General features: G+C 40.6%; 1 protein-coding gene across 2 annotated transcripts in view; it reads right to left on the bottom strand.

Moving 5' to 3' along the window:
• The window catches only part of LOC149212926 (uncharacterized), a 261,965-nt gene that overhangs the window by 226,234 nt on the left and 13,357 nt on the right, over positions 1–22,374 (bottom strand). For both annotated transcript variants that reach the window (XM_089391933.1, XM_089391932.1), the window contains exon 2: positions 15,361–15,514. In XM_089391933.1, coding sequence (XP_089248059.1) covers positions 15,361–15,514 — 154 coding nt within the window. The remainder of the gene's footprint in view (positions 1–15,360; positions 15,515–22,374) is intronic.

The raw sequence follows: 22,374 nt of genomic DNA, 5'->3' as shown, positions 1-22,374 counted from the left end.
GTTGAGCTATTGCATGCAGGACATCAGTTAGAACTCATGTGGTTGAGTTTGGTGGAGTTGATGGAGTTGTGTTCAGTTTGACTTGGTTGAACTAGTTGTATTTTAGTCTAACTAAAGAATACTCTAGTGATGAGTTGTGTGGATTAACTATTAATTAATTCACTAATTATTAACTCATAAAGCAACTGAAGAATACATAAGTTGACTCAGTGCATGTACAGTTCAGTGGAGACGGGTGTTAGAGGTTGAGATTGCTATCAGTTGTGACTATAGATGTGACTATAGTTGTGCATGAGATTTGCACATGCAATGGATGGAGATTGCCCATGACGCTTCCGTAGTATAACCAAAGGAATTCGATTTCACAAAGTGATTTATTTCTCTTGCAGGATTGCGCAGTGGAGGCAGGCAAAGCAGTGGAGGAGATTTGAGTTGTGATTGATCAGATCTGAGCTAGTTTTGTGTGTAACAGGCGGAGATAGTACTGAGTACTTGTGAGGAGTATTGTACTATGTATTGTTACATGTTCTCTATCATTATAATATACAGATAATGTGGGGTTTTCAGCTGTATGCTTTCCCCGGGTTATATATTGTGTTAATGTGTGCATGCGATTGATGTTTCATTGTTTTTAACGCTGCTAAATTGATGATCAACATAGAGAAGGTTATGTATTGTGCATGTATTCTGCAATAGTGCATAATCGGGATAATCTCTGTGAATAAGTGATTAATTATTCAAAATTTCTACATGGTATCAAAGTTGTTGATCATCAGATCTATTATTCAAAAAGTGTTTACATTCTATTTCTTTAGGCAGCGTCTGTAATCGGGCCAGGTAGCCTCTGGATTCATCCTTCCTTTTGAAGGTGAGATATCCGGTAAAAGCCCATACAGTCAATCTCCGTACGAGAAATACTTTGTTCTGATGAATTCTAGATCAGAAGCGGTTGAGTTTTGAGCTAGTGGAATTTGAATTTGCAGCAGTGTTTTCTTGGTATCAACGTGGCAATATCTTTCAACGGATTGCGATTGGAGTATGCTCTTGAGGGCAGCTCGAACTATATTGCATGGAAGGACAGGATGGAGGCGGTGTTAGATGATAATGGGCTGAAGGAGTTCATAGAGGCTGAGGTCCCAAAGCCTACTAATACTGCGCAGGTTGATGCTTGGCAAAAGAAGACATCAAAGTGTTGAAGGATTCTGTTGGAGGGCGTGAAGGATCACATTGTGTCCAGCTTGCATGGAAAGGCTTCTCCATACTTGATGTGGAAAGCGTTGACAGATCTATTCCAAAGCAAGAGTGATCAGAGGAAGCTGGTGCTCAAGGATAAACTCAGAAACATTAAATGCGAGAAGGGAGACAGTATGCCCAAGTATCTCACGAAGTTCACTCAGTGCAGGGATGAGCTGGGAAGTGTGGGGGTGACTGTCGATGATGAGGACTTGGTGAGCTTGGCTCTCCTTGGTCTTCCGAAGAGTTGGCATTCCTATCAGGACTCTGTCAATGGTCGGGAGAAATTGCCAGGATGGGAGAGACTTTGGTCAGATCTTGTGTAGGAGGAGATCAGCAGGAATACAAGGGACGGATCTTCATCAAAGGGACCTGATGAAAAAAATTGCGCTTTGGCTGCCAAAGCAAAGAACGGGAAGAACAAGAAAGCTTCTCATTCCGGTACGAAAGGCAAGAAGCAGGATATGTCCAAGGTGAAGTGCTTTCACTGTCACCAGCACGGACACTATGCCACTAATTGTCCGCAGAAGAAGAAGAACAAGCAAGCTGTTGGATCTGCAGCAGGAGAGGCTCTAGCCTCGCAGTTTGAGCTTGATTTTTCATTGATCGCATGCTTGGTTTCAAGTGTGATGGGATCGGTATGGTTCTTGGACAGTGGTGCGTCTTTTCACATGACAGGAGATCGAGATTTGTTTTCTGATCTGGAGGAGAAAGATCTTGGAGTGCACATCGAGATGGGCGATGATGGTAGATACAGTGCGACCGGTATCGGTACCATTTCCTTTGAGAGGGAGTCTGGTAAACCCTTCGTATTGAAGGAAGTGATGCATGTTCCAGGATTGAAGAAGAATCTTATCTCTGTGGCGATGTTAAAAGACAAGGGATATGATGTTGTTTTCAGTGAGGGAAAGGCTTTCCTGCGCAGTAAGACAACTGGAGAAACCCGGAAGATAGGGGTTCGAGTGAGGAACCTTTATCAGTTGCATGTAGATGGCTGCGCAACAATGGCATGCAAGGCAGAAGGATTGGTGAGCCGGGATGATGGCGAGTTGTGGCACAGGAGATTGGGTCACCTTCACCATGGATCCTTGAAGATACTGCAACAGATCACTACAGGGCTTCCTAAAGGCACTCTTGCGCAGTCAGATCAGTGCAAGGGGTGTACTTTGGGAAAGTTTGTGAAAGCCACCTTTCACGAGAAGGATAGTCGCGCCACGACGATCCTTGAGAGAATTCACACAGACGTGTGTGGACCTTTCTCAGTTGCTTCGACAACAAAACACAGGTATTATGTGATCTTTGTTGATGATTTCTCTCAAGAGTGCTGCATCTTCTTCATGTAGAAGAAGAGCGAGACATACTCAAAGTTCTATGAGTTCAAAGCACTAGTTGAGAAGGAGTCGGGGAAGAAGGTGAAGGCTCTTAGGATCGACAATGGTGGTGAATACATCTCTGGCGAGTTCAAGGATTTCTGCAGTGCAAAAGGGATTCGAAGAGAGCTCATAGCTCCCCATAACCCACAGCAAAACGGGGTTGCTGAGTGGAAGAACAAAACGATCGTGGGTGTTGCACGGGCGATGTTGCATGATCAGGGCCTACCCCTTCACTTGTGGGCGGAAGCATGCAATACTGCAGTATATGTGCAGAACCGTTGTCCTCACAGGATACTTGGCATGAGTACACCTGAGGAGGCTTATTCTGGTAAGAAGCCTGATCTTTCTCATTTGAGGATTTTTGGTGCTAACGTTTACATGCATGTGACGAAGGATGCCAGGAAGAAGTTGGAGCCGACCGTAGAGGTTGGGATATTTGTGGGGTACACTGATACGCCCCACAACTATCGTGTGTATTTGCCAGACAGTGGCAAGACTATTGTGCGACGAGATATAAAATTTCAGGAGGAGAAAGCCATTAAGTGTTCGCTTGAGAGGTAGCCACACTTGCATGCAGATGAGGAGCTATTAGTTCCTAAGGATGAGCTTCAGGACGTGGATCAGCCACAGGACGAAGTTCATTGAGTGGAAGAGACCACTCATGCAGCGCCATCCATCAGAGGGAGAAAGCGCTTGACAGAAGCTAAGCGACTGGCTCAAGATGCAGAGAAAGTTGTAGGACCACCTACAGCCCAACGCAGGCAGAGACAATCACCTGATCGGTACACTGGATACATGGCTCTTGTGAGCAAATGTGTTGTGACTGAGCCAACCTCTTTCAAGGAAGCTGTGGAGGATTCCGCATGGGTAGATGCCATGGTGGAAGAGTATGATTCTATTGTCAGAAATAATGCATGGGAGATTGTCCCAAGACCGGAAGGGAAATCAGTGGTGGGTTCGAGATGGATCTACAAAGTTAAGCAGGCAGCTGACGGGAGTGTGGAGAAGTACAAGGCAAGAGTTGTTGCCCGAGGCTTTTCACAAATAGAGGGGATCGATTATGAGGAGACCTTTGCACCTGTCGCAAGGTATTCTTCCATACGGACGATTCTTGCTCTCTCAGCACAGATGGGATGGCACATTCATCAGATGGATGTGAAGACTGCATTCCTCAACGGAGTCATTGAGGAGGAGGTGTACATTGAGCAGCCCGAAGATTTCGAGATCTTCAGCAGCGAGTCGCATGTGTGTAGGCTCAAGAGAGCACTGTATGGGTTGAAACAAGCACCACGTGATTGGTACACACGGATAGACAGTTATTTCACCGGACTTGGATTCTCCAAGAGTGAGGCGGATCCTAACCTATACCAGATTGTGGTGGAGAGTAAGTTTCTTATCATTGTACTTTATGTAGATGATTTGATTCTAACAGGTTATGAGTTGTTGATACTTTCATGCAAGGATGATCTTGCTAAGGAGTTTGAGATGAAGGACTTGAGCCTCCATCATTATTTCCTGGGATTGGAAATTTGGCAGCGCAGTGATGGACTATTTGTTTCTCAGGGTAAGTATGCTCGGGAGATACTGGAGAAGTTCAATATGCATGGCTGCAAGCCTATTGATACTCCTCTTCCTGGAGGTTGGAGGAAGGAGGATGCCACTTCAGCAGAAAAAGTGGATGCCACTGTTTATCGACAGTTGGTGGGGTCGCTTATGTATCTGGTCAATACACGACCCGATATATGCTATGCTGTTAACCAGCGTTCACAAGCTATGGTTAAGCCAACCAAGCTCTTCTAGAAGGCAAGCAAGCATGTATTGCGTTATTTGAGAGGCACATCGGGTATATGGTTTGTGGTACAGACAGGAGGATGAGGTGAAGCTATGTGGCTTCACGGATGCAAATTGGGCAGGGAGCCCAACGGACAGAAAGAGCACATCAGGAGGGGTCTTCAGTATCGGGTCGACAGCAGTTTCTTGGTACAGCAGAAAGCAGAGATCCATGGCACTCAATTCAGTAGAGGCCGAGTATATGGCAGCAAGTTTGGCTGCATGCAAGGCTATATGGATGAGGAACATCCTGGTTGGGTTGTTCGGTTCTCACTTGGAGCCTACTGTGATTTACTGTGATAACCAGAGTTGCATTAAACTCTCGACTAATCCAGTATTTCATGATAGATCCAAACACATTGACATCAGGTACCATCATATCAGAGATTGTGTGCAGCGGAGAGTCATGTTACTTTCATACATTCCAACAGAAGATCAGGACGCTGATATCTTGACGAAGGCGCTCAGCAGGAGCAAATTCAAATACCACCGAGGCAGGATAGGGGTTGCTGATAATCCATATCTTGTTGAGAGGGAGTGTTGAGAATGCAACAAGATGATGGAGCTTAGTGGAAAGAAGTCGTCGTCACTAAGTGGGCCCGCATGCTATTTTTGGCGCAAAGTCTATTTTTAGACTGTCTATTTTTAGACCTATGGATCATGGTCTATGAGTTGCAGTATGCTATTTGTGGATGATTGGTCATGTCGTTAAAAATAGATGGACTTCTATTTTTAGACATATGGGCAGGTTTCTATTTTTAGACTGCCAGGCTAAAAATAAAACAGTCGAATATTATTGTCTCATAATAATATTTGGACTATAAACATTATCTTATCCTCTTAGAGCACTTCAGTTTGAGCTACAGATGTGGCACATGCAGCTGTCAGAAGGAAATACGCTTTCTTTGTGGGTCAGTTGAGCTATTGCATGCAGGACATCAGTTAGAACTCATGTGGTTGAGTTTGGTGGAGTTGATTGTGGAGTTGATGGAATTGTGTTCAGTTTGACTTTGTTGAACTAGTTGTATTTTAGTCTAACTAAAGAATACTCTAGTGATGAGTTGTGTGAATTAAATATTAATTAATTCACTAATTATTAACTCATAAAGCAACTGAAGAATACATCAGTTGACTCAGTGCATGTACAGTTCAGTGGAGACAGGTGTTAGAGGTTGAGATTGCTATCAGTTGTGACTATAGTTGTGCATGAGATTTGCACATGCATGGATGGAGATTGCCCATGAGGCTTGCGTAGTATAACCAAAGGAATTCGATTTCACAGAGTGATTGATTTCTCTTGCAGGATTGCGCAGTGGAGGCAGGCAAAGCAGTGGAGGAGATTTGAGCTGTGATTGATCAGATCTGAGCTAGTTTTGTGTGTAACAGGTGGAGATAGTACTGAGTACTTGTGAGGAGTATTGTACTATGTATTGTTACATGTTCTCTATCATTATAATATACAGATAGTGTGGGTTTTCAGCTGTATGCTTTCCCCGGGTTACATACTATGTTAATGTGTGCATGCGATTGATGTTTCATTGTTTTTAATGCTGCTAAATTGATGATCAACGTAGAGGAGGTTATGTATTGTGCATGTATTCCGCAATAGTGCATAATCGGGATAATCTCTGTGAATAAGTGATTAATTATTCAAAATTTCTACACTTAGTGTGTTCTCCAACTGACCCTTAAGCTTCTTCTTATACTTTCCTCATTGGTCCATCAACGACCGAGATTAAATCTCTAATCAACGGCTAAGATTAGATTTGGCTTGATCCACGACTTTTGGACCTTTCTAACCCATTTTTATATTAATACCCATTAATATTTTATTTTTCCTAAGTTTAGACTTATGAACTCTATTAAAAATATTAATTATTTTAATATCTCCCAAACCGGGTACAATCTATCCAAACCATTTCGGGTCTTGGAGATCTTATGTGCTTTAGCCTCTCCACCAATTTTCATGGCTAGAGCACATTCGATGCTACCCCAAATCAACACTCCCTCGTAGCGAGGACTATGCTCTAGTAATACTCCACACTGAGCATCACTTTGATTATACAGCACCGGTACCTGTGCTGATGCTAGGCCTCCCCGCCCAACATCCTCTACACTGCTGCATCCTGTACTGCTGCCCATGGCTCTGTCACTGCCACTGCTGCATCAATACAGCAGCTCCCTCTGCATCTGTGCTGTTGTTGGTCCTTTCTCCCAACATTGCCTCTGCACTGCAACCTCTTCTCATCATGCTGCATCGTGTTACTACTGACTGCTACTGCACGGCAACATTATCCCCATTTTTGCTACTAAAATGGATTCTTTATGATCCCCGTCTTTTCCTTGAAATAATCAAACTTTGTTCTTCCAAGGGGCCACTTGTTCTCCTGTAGGAGTGTAGCTCAACTGTACAGATCCTCGTTGGACACAGTATCTGATAAATGACATCGGATATCAATATGCTTTGACCGATCATGAAACATTGGAGTCTCGGAGAGTTTGATGCAACTCTTATTATCGCACATGATCCTGGTCGCCTCCATCTTTCTTCTGAATAGGTTTACAAGCAATTTTCTAAGCCATATGGCCTCACACGAAGTTGTGCTCGCAGCCATATATTTTGCCTCCGCTGAGCTCATAGCCACGAATTTCTGTTTAATGAGGTCATTCCTGATCTAATGTTGAAACAGTACCCAGAGGTACTTTTCCGATCCACTGAACTTCTTGCCCAATTTGCATCAGTAAATCCACTCAATTTGATATCCTTACTCCTGGTGTACAAGAGTCCATAATCAATTGTTCCCTGTAAATACCTGAGAACATGTTTGGCTGCTGCCCAGTGCGCCCTCTTCGGCTCCACCATGAACTGACTGAGGGTGTTGACAGCGTAGCAAATGTTTGGCCTGGTATTGACCAGATACATCAGGGACCCTATGAGTTGCCTGTATAAGGTGGGATCAACATCCTTGTCTTCTGATGCATCAATCTTCTTCCAGTTGGTTATCATTGGAGTAGCCATGGGTCTACAGTCCTCCATCTTGAATCTCTTCAGGATTTCTGTAGCATATCTCCCTTGCCCAAGGAAGATCTCCCCCTTTTGCTGCCAAACTTCCAACCCCAGGAAATAATGCATTCGTCCCAAATCCTTCATGTCGAATTCCATGGCTAGATTCTTCTTGCAATCCCCTATGAGCCTGGATGATCCTGTTAGAAAGAGATCATCCACATATAATACTAAGATTAGAAGCTCATTCTCTACAACCAGATAGTAGAGATTTGGATCTACATCACTCTTGACAAATCCCATTTTCTACAAGTAGCCATTGATTTGACCATACCATGCTCTAGGTGCCTATTTCAACCCATGCAAGGCTTTTTTCAATCTGCATACATGAGACTTCTTCTCATGTGTCTCAAAGCCCCCTGGTTGTTCAATGTATACTTCTTCTATCACTCCATTCAGAAATGTCGTTTTGACATCCATCTGATGAATCTCCCACCCCATCTGTGCTGCAAGAGATATCACGGTTCTAATAGATGTATCCCTGGCTACTGGGGCGAAGGTCTCTTCGTAGTCAATTCCTTCCTTCTGAGCATACCCCTTAGCCACAAACCTACCTTTGTATTTCTCAACATTGTAGTCTGCAGTGTATTTGATCTTGTAGATCCATCTCAAACCTACCACTAATCTGTCTTGAGGCCTTGGCACTACCTCCCAGACATCGTTCACCATTATGGAGTTGTACTCCTCTACCATCGCATCCAGCCAAACCTGATGTTGAGTTGCCTCCTGAAAAACTAGCAGGCTCCCCATCCTGAGCTACTAATGCCTGATATCTATCTGGTTGTTTTCGCTCCCTCTTATTGTTCCTTGGCGCACTGATGAAGTCCTTTGCATCTCGCAGAATCTGACGAAGTTCCCTACTCGTTCTTCCTCTGCCAGCAGGTGCTTCTGTTAGCTCCTTCTCATCCTGTGATTCTTCTTGACCCGAGGAAGAATTCTTTTCTTCCGTTGGTTGACGAGGTTTGACCAACGGTTCCTCTTTTGACTACTCCTTGGAAGGCATTTCTCGAGATTTTCTGAAAGCCCTATCCTCCATGAACTTCACATCTTGTCTAACTACTACCACCTTCCTGCTCCCTAGAAGATAGATTATGTATGCCTCAGTGTTCTTTTTATATCCCACTAGATATCCTTTCTCTGCAGTTTGATCCAGCTTCTTCCTCTTTTGCTCGGGTATGCGGCAATACGCTAAGCTCCCAAATATCTTGAAATCACTGACTTCAGACGTCTTCCCTGTGAAGACTTTCTCTGGAGTAATCTTGCCCAATGCCCGACGAGGAGTTATATTCTGAACATAGACTGTTGTGTTGCATGCTTCTGCCAACAGGAATTTTGGCATATCCTGATCATACATCATGGCCCTAGCTGCTTCTAAAATAGTCCTGTTCTTTCTTTCTGTTACTCCATCCTGCTCCAGATTGTAAGGAGTTGTCCACTCTCTTTTGATGCCCTCCTTAGCGCAAAAATCAGTGAAGTCCTTATCGACATACTCTCTACCACTATCTCCATCCTGCTCCAGATTGTAAGGAGTTGTCCACTCTCTTTTGATGCCCTCCTTAGCGCAAAAATCAGTGAAGTCCTTATCGACATACTCTCTACCACTATCTGAGAGCAAAAATTTTATTTTCTTCCCAGTCAGATTCTCCACTATCTTTGAATCAACAGAAAACATTGTCCTTGATTTTCAGAAAATAAATCCAAGTTTTCCTTGAGTGGTCATCAATGAAGGTGAAGAAGTACTCTGCACCACTAAGAGCTTTAGTGGACATGGGTCCGCAAATATCTGAGTGTATCAATCCTAGTACACTCTTGGCCCTGTTTTTACTCCTATGAAATGTTGCTTTGGCATACTTTTGCTAGAGCACATCCTCTGCATACATCATCTTGTTCCGTACTAAGATCCGGAAATCCTGTTACAGTGCTCCTGAGAATTCTCAGAGCCCCATGGTGTAAATGTCTCATTCTTCTGTGCCACAGTTCGTTCAAATCCTCATCTCCATGACTGCTTATTAGTGCCATTAGTGATTCTAGTTGTAGTCTGTACAACCTATTATTTTTTATCCCGATCTGCGCTTTCTTTTTCCAGCTCAGGTGTTTGACAAATACTTTCTCCTTGATGAAGAAAACGTCATAGCCTTTGCCTTAAAGTTGCGACACGGAAAGTAAGTTCATCCCCAATCCTGGTACATGCAGCACACTAGAAGCACGGAACCGCTCTCCCGTTTCTGTTTGAAAAACTATGGTACCCCTCCCTACTGGAGTGTAATTTGCCTTGTCCGCCATGGTGATCTGAAAGTTCATCTTCTCCTCCCGATAGTCTGAGAAACATTCCCGAATTCCCGTCATATGCCAAGAGGCTCCACTGTCTATATACCACACCTCTGATGATGCAGAGCTAGTCACACAATCCACTTCTTCCAGCCTGGAAGCCAACATAGAGAAATCAAAATCACTTTCTCTTGTGCAATTTTCTGAAAATGTGCGAGTCTCCTGACGTAGATGCCTCTGCATCATGGTCTCAACCCATAATTGATTTTCCCTTCCTGTCTCTGATTACTTACTCTGATACCATGAAAAAATTCTATCACTGCAACAACTGATTTATTTTACCTACTTATTTTCCCAATAAGTTATTTATGAAAATCCTTCAATAAACATTAAAATAAATTCTGCTGCAGATATCACACCATAATACAAAAACAAACACATGCACAAGAATCAACACATCGACACGGATATTTTGGACAACAATCCCTGGAAAAACCCAATGTGGGAAAACCAATGCAACAAGGGAGGATTTTATTATTCAGCAATTCTTCAGTACAACTGGGTGCCAAACAAGCTTACCCAACAGAGAGAAAATTCTCCAGCACTTCTCCCAGTCTCAGCGTTAGCTCGGCTGGCCTTTGCGTAACTCCCAAACCCTCTGCGTCAGCCCCTACCTCTCTGCGTCAGCACTGGGCCTCTCTGCGTCACCCACGCAGGCCCTCCAGTGACTCTGCAGTCTGTTGCCTCTACGTCTGCCAAAGAGGCTTTGCATTTGCCTCTCCAACCTCTGTGTTAGTCTTCTGGTGTTGTTCCCAACTCTCTGTTCTGTACTCGCTGCCTCCTGCTACACTCCAGACCACTAGTTCAAATTTCTCAGCTAACCCTGCTCCAGAAATCGAACTGGTCTGTCTCCCTCAGTGTGTTCTCCAACTGACCCTCAAGCCTCTTCGTATACTTTTCTCGTTGGTCCATCAGCGGCCGAGATTAAATCTCTAATCAACGGCTAAGATTAGATTTGGCTTGATCCATGACTTTTAGACCCTTCTAACCCAGTTTTATATTAATACCCATTAATATTTTATTTTTCCTAAGTTTAGACTTAGGAACTCCATTAAAAATAATAATTATTTTAATATCTCCCAAACCGGGTACAATCTGTCCAAACCATTTCTGGGTCTTGTAGATCTCATGTGCTTTAGCCTCTCCACCAATTTTCATAGCTAGAGCACATTCGATGCTACCCCAAATCAACACATTTTAGTATGCCCTAGTTCAGTCATCTTTTATGTTGTAAAGAGGTTGCGTGTGGGCTGGTTTATAAGCCATAAGGACAATGAATTTTATGTGTTAAACCATTGTTATCTGGGCAGGTTGTTCGAGCCTGTGATCAGATGTTTTTGGAGCAACAAGAACTCTGAAAGAAGGCTCTTTGGTGATGCCTTAGTTCAGTGAGTGCAAGTGGGTATATCATTGATAAGAGGGAAAAATTGTGACGACCCTAAGAGAGGACTTCTTGGTGGAGCAAGAGGGTTGTTAGAGGGTAGATTGTAGAGCCTAAGATCAACCACCTTTGGATCAGCTAAGGGATTGATAGAGGCAAATTGGTAAGTTGAAGATGCAAGCATTCTGAAACTGCAAAAGAATTGTGAGCAGCAGAAGAGGTGGCAAAAGGACCTGCCAAAAGTGTTCAAGGTACATGGACTGTAAGGGTTGTGGAAGTGCTACATCAGCAAGTCAAGTGTATCTTGTTCAAGGGTAGATTGATAGTCATAAGTTGTTGACATCAAGCCCTAGTTGTTCTTGTATCAATGCTAATTATAAGGGACATGATCCCTAGTACGGGAGCCCTATGTTGTATTAAAGATTGTAATATAACAAGTTTTGGGTTGAAAAAATCCCTTGTGCACTCGATAGATTTGTTGTTGTACATATTTTGTTGTGCAAAGTGCTAATGTTGTGTTATTTCAATGTGTTTGTGATTGTGATCTTAGACAAAAACCTGATTCTGAAATGCCAAGGAAAAATCAACACTTGCAAATGTCATGTGAGATTCTAGCAATTTTTTTTCCTAGGTTTTCCTAGGCACTAGGGTTTTAGTAAAAGAATTCAAAGAAATAGCCACTCCAATAGAAAAAATATATCAAACTTTATAGAACAAGCTACAAATTGATAAATCGATAATGCAACAATATTGTTATGATCCAAATCCAACTGTTTATTAAAACCTCACTAGCACAGTGCAGTTGTAATGATTCCAATACAACAGATTAGATACGAACTATTGTCTTTTGATCCTACTATAGTTTTTACATTCTAACCATAAGAAAATGCCAAACTAATTCCAATATGAACCCTTGTCTTGTCGAAGTGCGGATTTCCTTAAGACATGTGCAAGACACTTCAAGGGTTTTGCGAACTCTAGCTGCCCTCTAACCTGACTTATGTGCTTGCCTCTGAATCTAAAATGCGAACTTTGATCATTGTATAAGCGTCAAGGACCGAAAGATCATACTGTCATAGAGTTAATTTGATTTGCCTCTGAAATGGTGGCGAGTGATCTATGTAGTTGTTTGTCTAAGAATTTGCTTCAAGTCTTCTTCCAAACCCGCTTCTCTCAGACTTCAGCCCAATTCCAGACCTTTGAATGGTTTGGGGTTGCTTTTGTTCATGCGCAAATATACGCAGACATAGCTTCAAGTGATTCCAACCTTACGAAGAGCGTGCAACTGCTTCAGGAATCCATTGTGGTTTTAGTCTCAAATAATTTGTCAATCTTCAAGTGTACGTACTCTATAAATCTCATGGACTGCGGCCTGCTACAGACAGGTTTCAAAAGGATTTGGCCACTTGAGTCCCGCTCTGTCTAAGGTAATTAGCCACATGCAGTTTCGTTCAGTTTTTACCTCACAAGGAACTACGGCTACCATAGAAAACCTCAGCCCGTCTTAATGATCTGCCTTGCTTCAAAACTTCCACCACAACCTCCTTGCTCCTTGGATAATTAAATTCCCTGTGCCAAAACAAACAAAAATGTCAAATTCACAAACCAAACTAGAGTTATTTCCAACAACCTATGCCAGAACAGGTGAAAGGTGACTAGGTAGGGTGGGATCACCTCCACCAAAACTAGTCCAAGAGTAAAAGGGGTCTTAAACGCTCAGAGCCTCAAGCACAAAGATAAATAGAGACAAAATGATCCAATCCAATGATGCCCACGTGCCTCTAAGCCTCTCGTATTTATAGATTTCCATGAGGGGGATTTTATCTTTAATTAATTGAGTGATGTTCACCCAAAGCCCCAACTTTGGGCTTTTTTGCCCCAATTGTCCCAAAACTTGCCAACATTGGATATTTTGGGGTTTTCCCCTTGATCAAGGACTATAGCCTACAGGGATCAATAGACTACTTCCTACCTTGGGCCAATTAATCCCTCGGAAACATTACAAGCCACCTCCCCTTGGGCACATGAAGCACACCTAATAGGGTTGACCATTAGCCACCTCTATCAAGGTATGGAACATATTTATGAGACTTGGTCTAGTTAGATATCAAATGTTGGTCTAGGTTTGTAGTATTAATATGCCCTTAACATGCAAGTTTGGTCCACTTAGGTGCTTATTTGATCTTAGTCTCGGATGAATGGTTGCTTTCGCTAGAGTTTTAGTTGATTTTGTCAAGTGGTCCACAACAGCCCATACCTTGAGGGCACCCACTCCATGGGTACCTAGGCCTTTCAAAGAGATTGATGCTTAGCAGATGTAACATTGCCCACTTACATCAGAGCGTTGGCCATTGTAATGAATTGAGTAGGTGATGCATGTCCTAGAGCACCCCCGGGAGGGAAGACATTGATCTTCTTTGACACGGCACAAAGGATTCTTAATGATTGCACCATTGGACCCAGCATGCCCCTGGGTTGGCCTAACACTACTTGATGGGCGGGACATGATTTAGAGCTTAGATGAGGATGGTCTTCAATGAGATGACTAGGTAGGGCTTGTTGCACTTGATGGAGCCCTGATGATGGAGAGAGGAGGCCTTGCGTTGACCATTAGAGACCCATGGACATGACGTAGTGACACCCTAGTTGGATTTGGACCCCGGAGGCTAATTTGAGGTGGATTTGAGGGGTACTCCTCAAATGATGGATGACAATGACACAAACACATTTTCAGCTTTCATCTCAATATGAAATGATATTTGGAGCCCAAAAAGGGAATGAACTCTGCATTTTGAGGCTTACGGCTCACATGTGTGGGTCATTTATGGCATAATTTTGCATTAAGCTAGTGTGTTGGCTTGTAACCCAAGGTTTACTTATCAAACTTGTTTTAGAGGCTTCTTAGGCTAATATTAGGTGAGGTAGACCTCATATAAAGAGAAGTCACCTCACATCTCATCTCATCATTACTTGTGAATTTCAGCCTCCTTCGAGGATTTCCACTAGCCAAGATACAGTGAAAGGTAGAAGTAACAAGCCTATTGGAAGTAGAAATAGAGAGGTCCCACAATGTCTCTCACCTATGCATAACCATCTCCCAAAGAAATAATGCTAGGTATCCTTGATTAGGGTAGCTCAATAAGGTCACTAAGGAACTATATGAGTCAATGAACAAGCAATAAAACCTTCCTCAAATTTCATAATATCTGGGACACCTGAAGGTAAAGTGTTCCCCAGACTCAATCTCCTACAAATGGCATGGCTGGAAAATCCTCTCAGACCCTGCATAGAGGAAAGATGGATGACACAACTTAAGTATAAAGCAACATCCTTTACAAGTCTAAATCGCACAATACTACCCCACTAGTCTGTTTGATTTTGTTTTGCTTGTGGAAGTTAAATCTGCATTTACGCTTTTTTATTTAACAATTCTAAGTATAACATATTTAAGGACATTACCCTCTTCGTGCAGTAATTCTTTTATTTTTAAGGAATAGCTAAGGGAGATTTTTAAAATCTCCAATCATTTTGTATATTTTCTGCCCGGATGTATAGCGGAGACCATTCGTAAATTTTGTGTACATTTAATATAAACCCTTGTTTCTTTTTTTAAATGCTTGGATGAATTTGTACATTCATTTCTACATATATCTATGCATAGTAACATACATACATCTATGTATATAGTAAGTTATACACACACATATAGTAACTTATATAACTGTGTCTGCTACATAACAATAGACACTCACGTGTTCATTAATGCCACCTGTCTTTCAAAAATACACACACAACAATAAACATTAATGTTTTCATCACTGCCAATCTGTCTTCGAGGTCACTTATGAGATAATTTTAAATAGACATCCAAAGAATGATTAGAATAGCGGGTCAATGCCACTCTGAAGTAGATCCAGTGTAAATACAAGAGAGTAGGAGTACAAAAGCATCTCCCATCCCTATATGTAAAGGAGAAAAGAGCAATGGAAAAAGAACTAAATACCCTAACCAACAGAGGTACAAGATAAATGCAGAAACAAAACCATGACAATATTGCATAATTCAATCAAAACACAATAGCAATACTACTATAAAATCTTTCAAGCAACCCGTCACATGTCAGAACAGTACAAGGAAAAAATATTTACAACCTTAGATTCTGAAGTTTTACAATCCCCGAGTCCACATTTCTATATATTTTGAAAATATTGTGAGTACTGGAACTGCTCAACCCCATAATCGATGAATTTATAGTCATTTCATCTGCTTGGATCTCCATATCTGAATGACTCGAGTCAGCAGAAACTGTAAAGCAATACAGTTAATAAGCATTAGTCGTGCTCAGTATATTGGATATCATTTTTCTGAACTCAATCATGAAAATATAATGCAAAGGAAGACATTTTGCAAGCCAAATCTTAGCATTGCATAAGCTGTCATTCGATGTGACTCTATCTAGAAAAGTGCATCTAGATTTTAGTGCATTAATATCCAAAATAGGCCATAACCTTATCTCCAATTCTAATGCTGCACACTTCATCAAGTTACAACAAATGCAAATATCTGTAGAACATATGAATGATAATTAGTAACACCAAAGTTTTAATGTGATTGGCATTTCATCTTATGATTAATGACTGGAAAGACAAGTTAACAATCATGACAGAACAACTGGGATTTAGCCTCTAGATGTAAAGGTTGCCGAATATAGTGATGACTGGCAGTTTATTATCCTTCTCTGTATAGCGAAATAGAGTTCAACACAAATTCCAAACCATCTCAGGCTACTAGTCCACAACCATGGACAAAGGAAAATGCATTTTTTTACATCAGTTGAAATTCAAAAATATATATTCATGTCTTTAATCTTCTCAATGTTCTCATTGACCCTTTGTGGTCACCAGTGGACTTAAATATTTTAATTATATTAAATTCACTTATTTTGTAACTCTCATTTTTCTATTTTTTCATGGAATTGAACCTGCGTATTTGTCACCCAGAAGAGTGGCTTCAACACAGAGGAATTTCAGAGTTCCTGAAATTCCTTATTTTGTCTGGTCAAAACAGAGATGACAACTATTCTCTGTAGTTTAACTTGAAGTGCATACAAGTACCATCCCCAACTCCCTATCCCCATTATATTATAAACTTTCAATACAAAATCTCACTTCTGTTAAACTAGCATAGATCCATCTTTAAGTCTGAATCTATCAAGCACCGAGAAGGATCAAATAATATTGAGATGTGAATTATTTTTCATTTAAAATACATTTAGGCTAAGATGATGAAAAAGGTAACAAAATTTCTATGTAAATGTCATATTTTTTATGTTAAATTCTCTTACACCAGATCTGATTTACTTTACTTCAACAACCTATTAAAAACCCAGAAAATATTTATCTCAATTATTTCTGAAATTGCTGATAAAATAAACACACGTATATTAATTCAAAAATAAAATGTGGCAGAAATAAAAATGGAGAGATCGATCTCACTACAACAGAAAATTTGAACCTAACACAGTCTTTCTTCATATTATTAAACTCTGGAAAATTTTGGGCTAGACCCAGAGAGAATACATAGAAAAAATGCAACTCTTGGGAACCTAGAAACTTGGCCCCACTGGAAAAATTGGCCCTTGGAAATCAACCCTCCAAAGAAACTTGGCCTTGGAGAACTAGACCTGTCTCACCAGCAAATTGGCCCCCTTTTTCTCACCTCGTACAGCCCCTGCGCACTCTAAGAAAATCGGCTTCTCTGGATATTTCAGCCTCCTCCACAATTCAGCCCTCCTCTTCAGCAAGTCAACCTCCTCCTTTCCTAAGCTCAGCCTCCCTGAATTTCTCCTAAAAGTCCCTGCTTTCTCCTCACTTATCTTCAGTCTAGTCAAGCCTCTCAGTCTGGAGAAAATCACTTCCTCCACAATCGTGTGTCTTCATCTCTCCCTTAGGCTTATTTTATAATTTCATTCAGCCAAAATCCCTAACCCTAATCTCCTAATGTTAATTTTTCAGTGTTCTACGCTGCTATAATCACTTAAAACAATTTCTTCCAATTTCAATCACCTCAATAATAGTTAAGCAATTATAGATAGAACAGTAAACAGTAAAAGCACAATAGAAGATAGCCAAGCACAATGAGACACTGACTTTGGTCAAAGAGTAGGTAAAACCCCCACAAGGGGGTAAATCCTTAATCAATTCTTCTTCTTCTATTAGTCAAATAATTTGGTCAAAAATAGCCCAATCAAAGAAAGCCAATGGAGGCATGAACAGAACAGAAAGTCAATGTTGTGAATAAATATATAGGAAATAATGTAAAATAATGTAAATGATAATAATCATAAATAATGATTAGTTAATTAGTAATTAGGTTGAAGAGTCATGTCTAAATGAGACATGACATGCCTGGTATATAAGCAAGTCTCTCATTCTCATTGTATCATCATTCTTATTCAGACATTTTAATATATAATATTTGTATCCTCGTGGATATTTTTATATTCCAAGTAAAAAAGTAACATTTCAAGATGTTACATTGAAGCCAAATTCAATAACGCCAGATGACATACAAGATATTACAAAAGTAATTTTTCAAGAAGGTAAAAAAGTTCTACAAAATATGCAAGGAGAAGTTGACAAGATCACTGCTGACAAAAATGAAGAAGTTTCTCGGCTTAAAAACCATAGTGAAAAATTACTGACGCAAATTAAGAAACTTAAGAAGGATAAGAAGTCATTAGAAAACAAAGTACAACAACTTATCGAGAAGGAAGCATCAAATGTAGGAATTCAAGTTGACAAAAAAACAACAGATACCAATCTAGTGAATGTCACAACTCTAGAAGAAGACAAGCAAGTTAAAGAAAATACAAACTTAGATGTTGCAGTTCAAACAATGAACATCCCAAGTGAATGGTCCGTAACCAACTCAACAATATCTTCGCCAGAAGAAAATCGAAAAATTGCCACACGCCCAATAAGGGAAAGTCAAACCAAAAAATTTCCATATCGACATCTGAATCACGAGAGTAGACAACTCAATCAAGCTACGTATATGTACCATTCAGAACAGAAACAAGTTGACGTTCCGAAGAATATTGAAATAAACTCAGTCCAGTCCTACAATGACAAGTCGTTACAAAATTCCAGCAATCAGAATATTCCACAGAAGATTAATCTAGGATGGTCTGATCCCTTCTCAGTGCGACAATTTTGTTTGTCACTTAGAAAATCATATCAACTTGTATCGACGAAGATGACTATTCTGAGACGAAAAGACATTCGAAACCGAAAAAGAGATCAAGCCTTTTCATCGACAAGCTTTGAGGACAAAGCTTTTTGAGGAGGAAGGCAATGTTATGAATAAATATATAGGAAATAATGTAAAATAATGTAAATGATAATAATCATAAATAATGATTAGTTAATTAGTAATTAGGTTGAAGAGTCATGTCTAAATGAGACATGACTCTCCATGAAGAGACACATGCTTGGTATATAAGCAAGTTTCTCATTCTCATTGTATCATCATTCTTATTCAGACATTTTAATATATGATATTTGTATCCTCATGGATATTTTTATATTCCAAGTCTTTTGGAGTAATTAATCTGAAGAAGGAACTTTGTTCGCTTCAGTCAACTTCGGGTCAAAGCCGAAAATGTCCTCCTCCCTTCTTTGCACATGTGAACTCAATCTATGAATTTCAGATGATTTGATGTGATGGATGGATGACAAAATGACGTCCAACAAAGGTCTATTTATAGTTGACTTAGGAGAGGTCATTTCCTTTGGTGGGGTTGACTTGCAGGCTTTGAGGCCGACCTAGTCAAAGTCATAAATGTGACTTTTCTCCATGGTTGCAAATGATTTTGATGGTGAAATTCCAAGCGAATCTACCCAATTTTCAACACTCCCTCTCAACTAGGGAGGAATTTCCAGCTGCACCATAAGTCTCATCTCGGATGTACATGTCTCAACATAAGAGAATCTCGTCTTGTCTCATCTCATCTCATCTGAACAGTGATGACTTGATCCATAGAAGAAGAAGAATGATCCCCGCAACAATAGGTGAGAATGATTTACCACAACCAAGTCCATGGCATTCATAAATGACCTTGGTAAAGATCACACACCCTATCCCAACTAATTGACCCTCACCCAACTTGATCCTCAGTAATCAAGTGGTAGAACACCTACATCCAATACTTAGTGGAGATCAATTTACCGCAACCAAGTCCATGGCAGGCGTGTTTTCCCTTGGTAAAGATCACACAAATCTAAGTATCCTCACCCACTAGCCAAATATGTGGCAATCCTGGCAAGCTTAACCAAGTTTATGGCCCTTTGGTCAATAAAGACACAAAGGTGACTTGCGGGTAAGATGTATACAGGGGTATGTACTCAGCCAAGTTCATGGCTTTTAAGGAGTACCCTCACCCAAGAGCCTCATTCCCCATCCCCCTTCACCAAGTCCATGGCTAGTCAAAAGACTGGGGAGAGCATATGCTCAGTGTTCTCAATTAGCAGTGTTCCCTCCCAGGGAGGGATAAATTCTCCTGCACTCCAAGCTGCGCTCTGAAGAATATGAACTTCGCTTTCGACAATGGCTTGGTGAGAATGTTTGTAACCTGCTCATCGGTCAAGATTGATCTGTAGGAAGAGATTAGTCTGTAAGCCATGCCAAGTATCATTGACATGCCAATATATTGCAACTAGTATGGCTTACAGACTAATCTGGCGTGGCATGATATACTGGTCGAGAATGAGGCATGGCATGATATACTCTACCTCGGATGTACTAAGAGCAATAGATTTTTGCTTCTTCCTCATCCAGGAAATCATGGCAGACCCCAAGCTAAAACAACACCCCAATGTGCTCTTCTTATCAGTAACACTCCCTACCCAATCTGCATCTATATATCCATGCAGTCTCAACTCATCGTCTAAGGTATATCTCAGTCCATAGTTGATCATGCCATGTAGATATCTCAACATGTGTTTTGCGGCCACCCAATGAGTATGCAAAGGTTCCACCATGAACTAGCTCAAGGTGTTAATAGCAAAACATATATTTGGTCTCGTGTTGAATAGAAACGTCAAAGCCACGATCAGTTGTCGGTACATAGAAGGATCCACAAGATCTGGTCTCGCAGCTTCCCCACATAACTTCTTGAAGTTTGCCTCCATCAGTGTGGCCATGGATTTGCAATCCACCAACCCAAATCTGTCCAAGATTTTGACAACAATCCCCTAATAATATGCATGATCTTCTTCTAGTAGGCAGAGTATCATCATCAAAACTTGGAATATCATATCTGCCTATGGTGCTTGCATCCAATTAACAACATGGATTGATGTTTTGAGCATTTACGACACATTCATATGATCTCCTTTTGGTTCAATATGCTTCCTTCTCCAAACTTGTCCAGCTATCTTTTCATGCTTTGGTTGTCATAGTTTTAGCTTGTTTAGGAACCCAAGTGAAGTTACAATCACGAGCCAAATGTCCAATGTTATGGCATTTTAAGCATTCCAGCTTGTTTATCAATGAGGAGGCATGAATTCTTCTTGCAAAGTTGCTTTTAGGAGGCTGATGAGGGCCATTATATTTGTCCTTATTGTATGCCCTACAATGTTTTGCCATGTGCCAAAAATTTGTACAAAAATAGCAATAACCAAGAAATATACTTTGGTACCTGGAGGATGGAGCTTGCCTTGATGAACTTTTGAAGTCTTTCTGCCTTGAGATCCTTTGATGATATCCAATGCCTCTTGCATTCTTGACACCTTCTAGGAGTAGGGTTTCTTCCAAGGTTATATTGATTAATCTCCTTACTTTTGCTGGAACTATGGGCATCAACATTTCTAGGGTTTGAGAGCTCTTTAGACTCTTGTTCAATTGATCAACTTCTTTCCTTAGGATATTAATTTCTTCTTACATCTTCTTGCATTCTTCATCCTTCTTTGCTAGATGGTTCTCCATTTCTTCCTTCATCCTTATTGCTTCACATGATTGGACCTTGAGAGAGGTGACATCTGATTTCAATTTAAAAATTTCTTCATCTTTTTCTTCCAGTTGGTATGCGATGGATTCCTTTCTTTTTCTACTTCACTAACTTGTCCTTCCAGAAGGACCAACCCTTCCATAACTATTTCAACTCCTTGTGCTTGTTTCTTTGCTTTTTCCAGCTGAGTTTTAAGAGAGGAAACTTCTTTATATTAACAAATTTCTACTTCAGCTTTGCTCAATTCTTTAGCTCTTTGTTTAAGATAATTTGTCCAATTGTCTTCCTTTCTTTTTGCTTTGTCTAACTGATTTGTCATGGATTTGATTTCTCCATGATGTCCCTTCTTGTTCTGCCGCAATTCTCTCTTAAGTTTGTTAAGATACTCATCCCTTTCTTGTACTTGAAGCTTGAAAAGGTCAAGTTCCATTTTTTTTTTGTCAAGGTCATGATCAACATCTTGTACTTGTTTTTTGACTTCCTCATTTTTCCTTTTCAAATTGTTAATTTCTTCTAGGGCAACTACAAGCTTTGACTTGAAATGTATTTCAACTTCAACTTCAGAAATTTCTTAATCATCTTCCTTTATGAAATTGGTGCCCTCATCTTTATTTTCAATTATCTTCTTTGGTTCGTCTTTGTGTTCTGCGTCATCATCTTCTTGATCACGGGTCACGACTAATAATCCTTTTGAATGAAGATCTTGAAGCTTTTCCCAAAGCTCTTTTGCTGATGAACATTTCTCCACTTTGACCTTTATAGGATTTGGTAGCCCACTCAAGATTGCCTTTATTGCTCTTGCACTATGTTCCTTGGACTCTTCTTCCATTGTGTTTCTAGTAATCATTGATTCCAAAACATCAAAACCTTGAGCCATCGAAAAGAATTTCATTCTACCCTTCCATACTTCAAAATTTGTTCCTTTCAACATGGGGGCTTTGACAACCTGGTTTTAATCTGAATTTTTGACTGATGAAGAGACATCTTCAAAAGGTTTGGAGCCTTTCTTCCTTGATCTTTCCATTTTTGTTCTAAGGATCTACCTTACAGCTGTTAGGATGTGAGTGAAGATACTAGCTCTGAAACCAATTGTTGGAAATACTAAGAGGGGATGAATCAGTATTTCATTTCACAATTGTTATGTTATATACCTAGG

Source organism: Pinus tabuliformis, chromosome 1_1 (genome assembly GCF_031772625.1).
Source record: "Pinus tabuliformis cultivar Carrire ecotype Pingquan chromosome 1_1, CPIR1, whole genome shotgun sequence".
Classification (NCBI taxonomy): domain Eukaryota; kingdom Viridiplantae; phylum Streptophyta; class Pinopsida; order Pinales; family Pinaceae; genus Pinus; species Pinus tabuliformis.
Note: the sequence above shows the minus strand (reverse complement) of the source record. Positions and strands in the feature narration are given on the sequence as shown.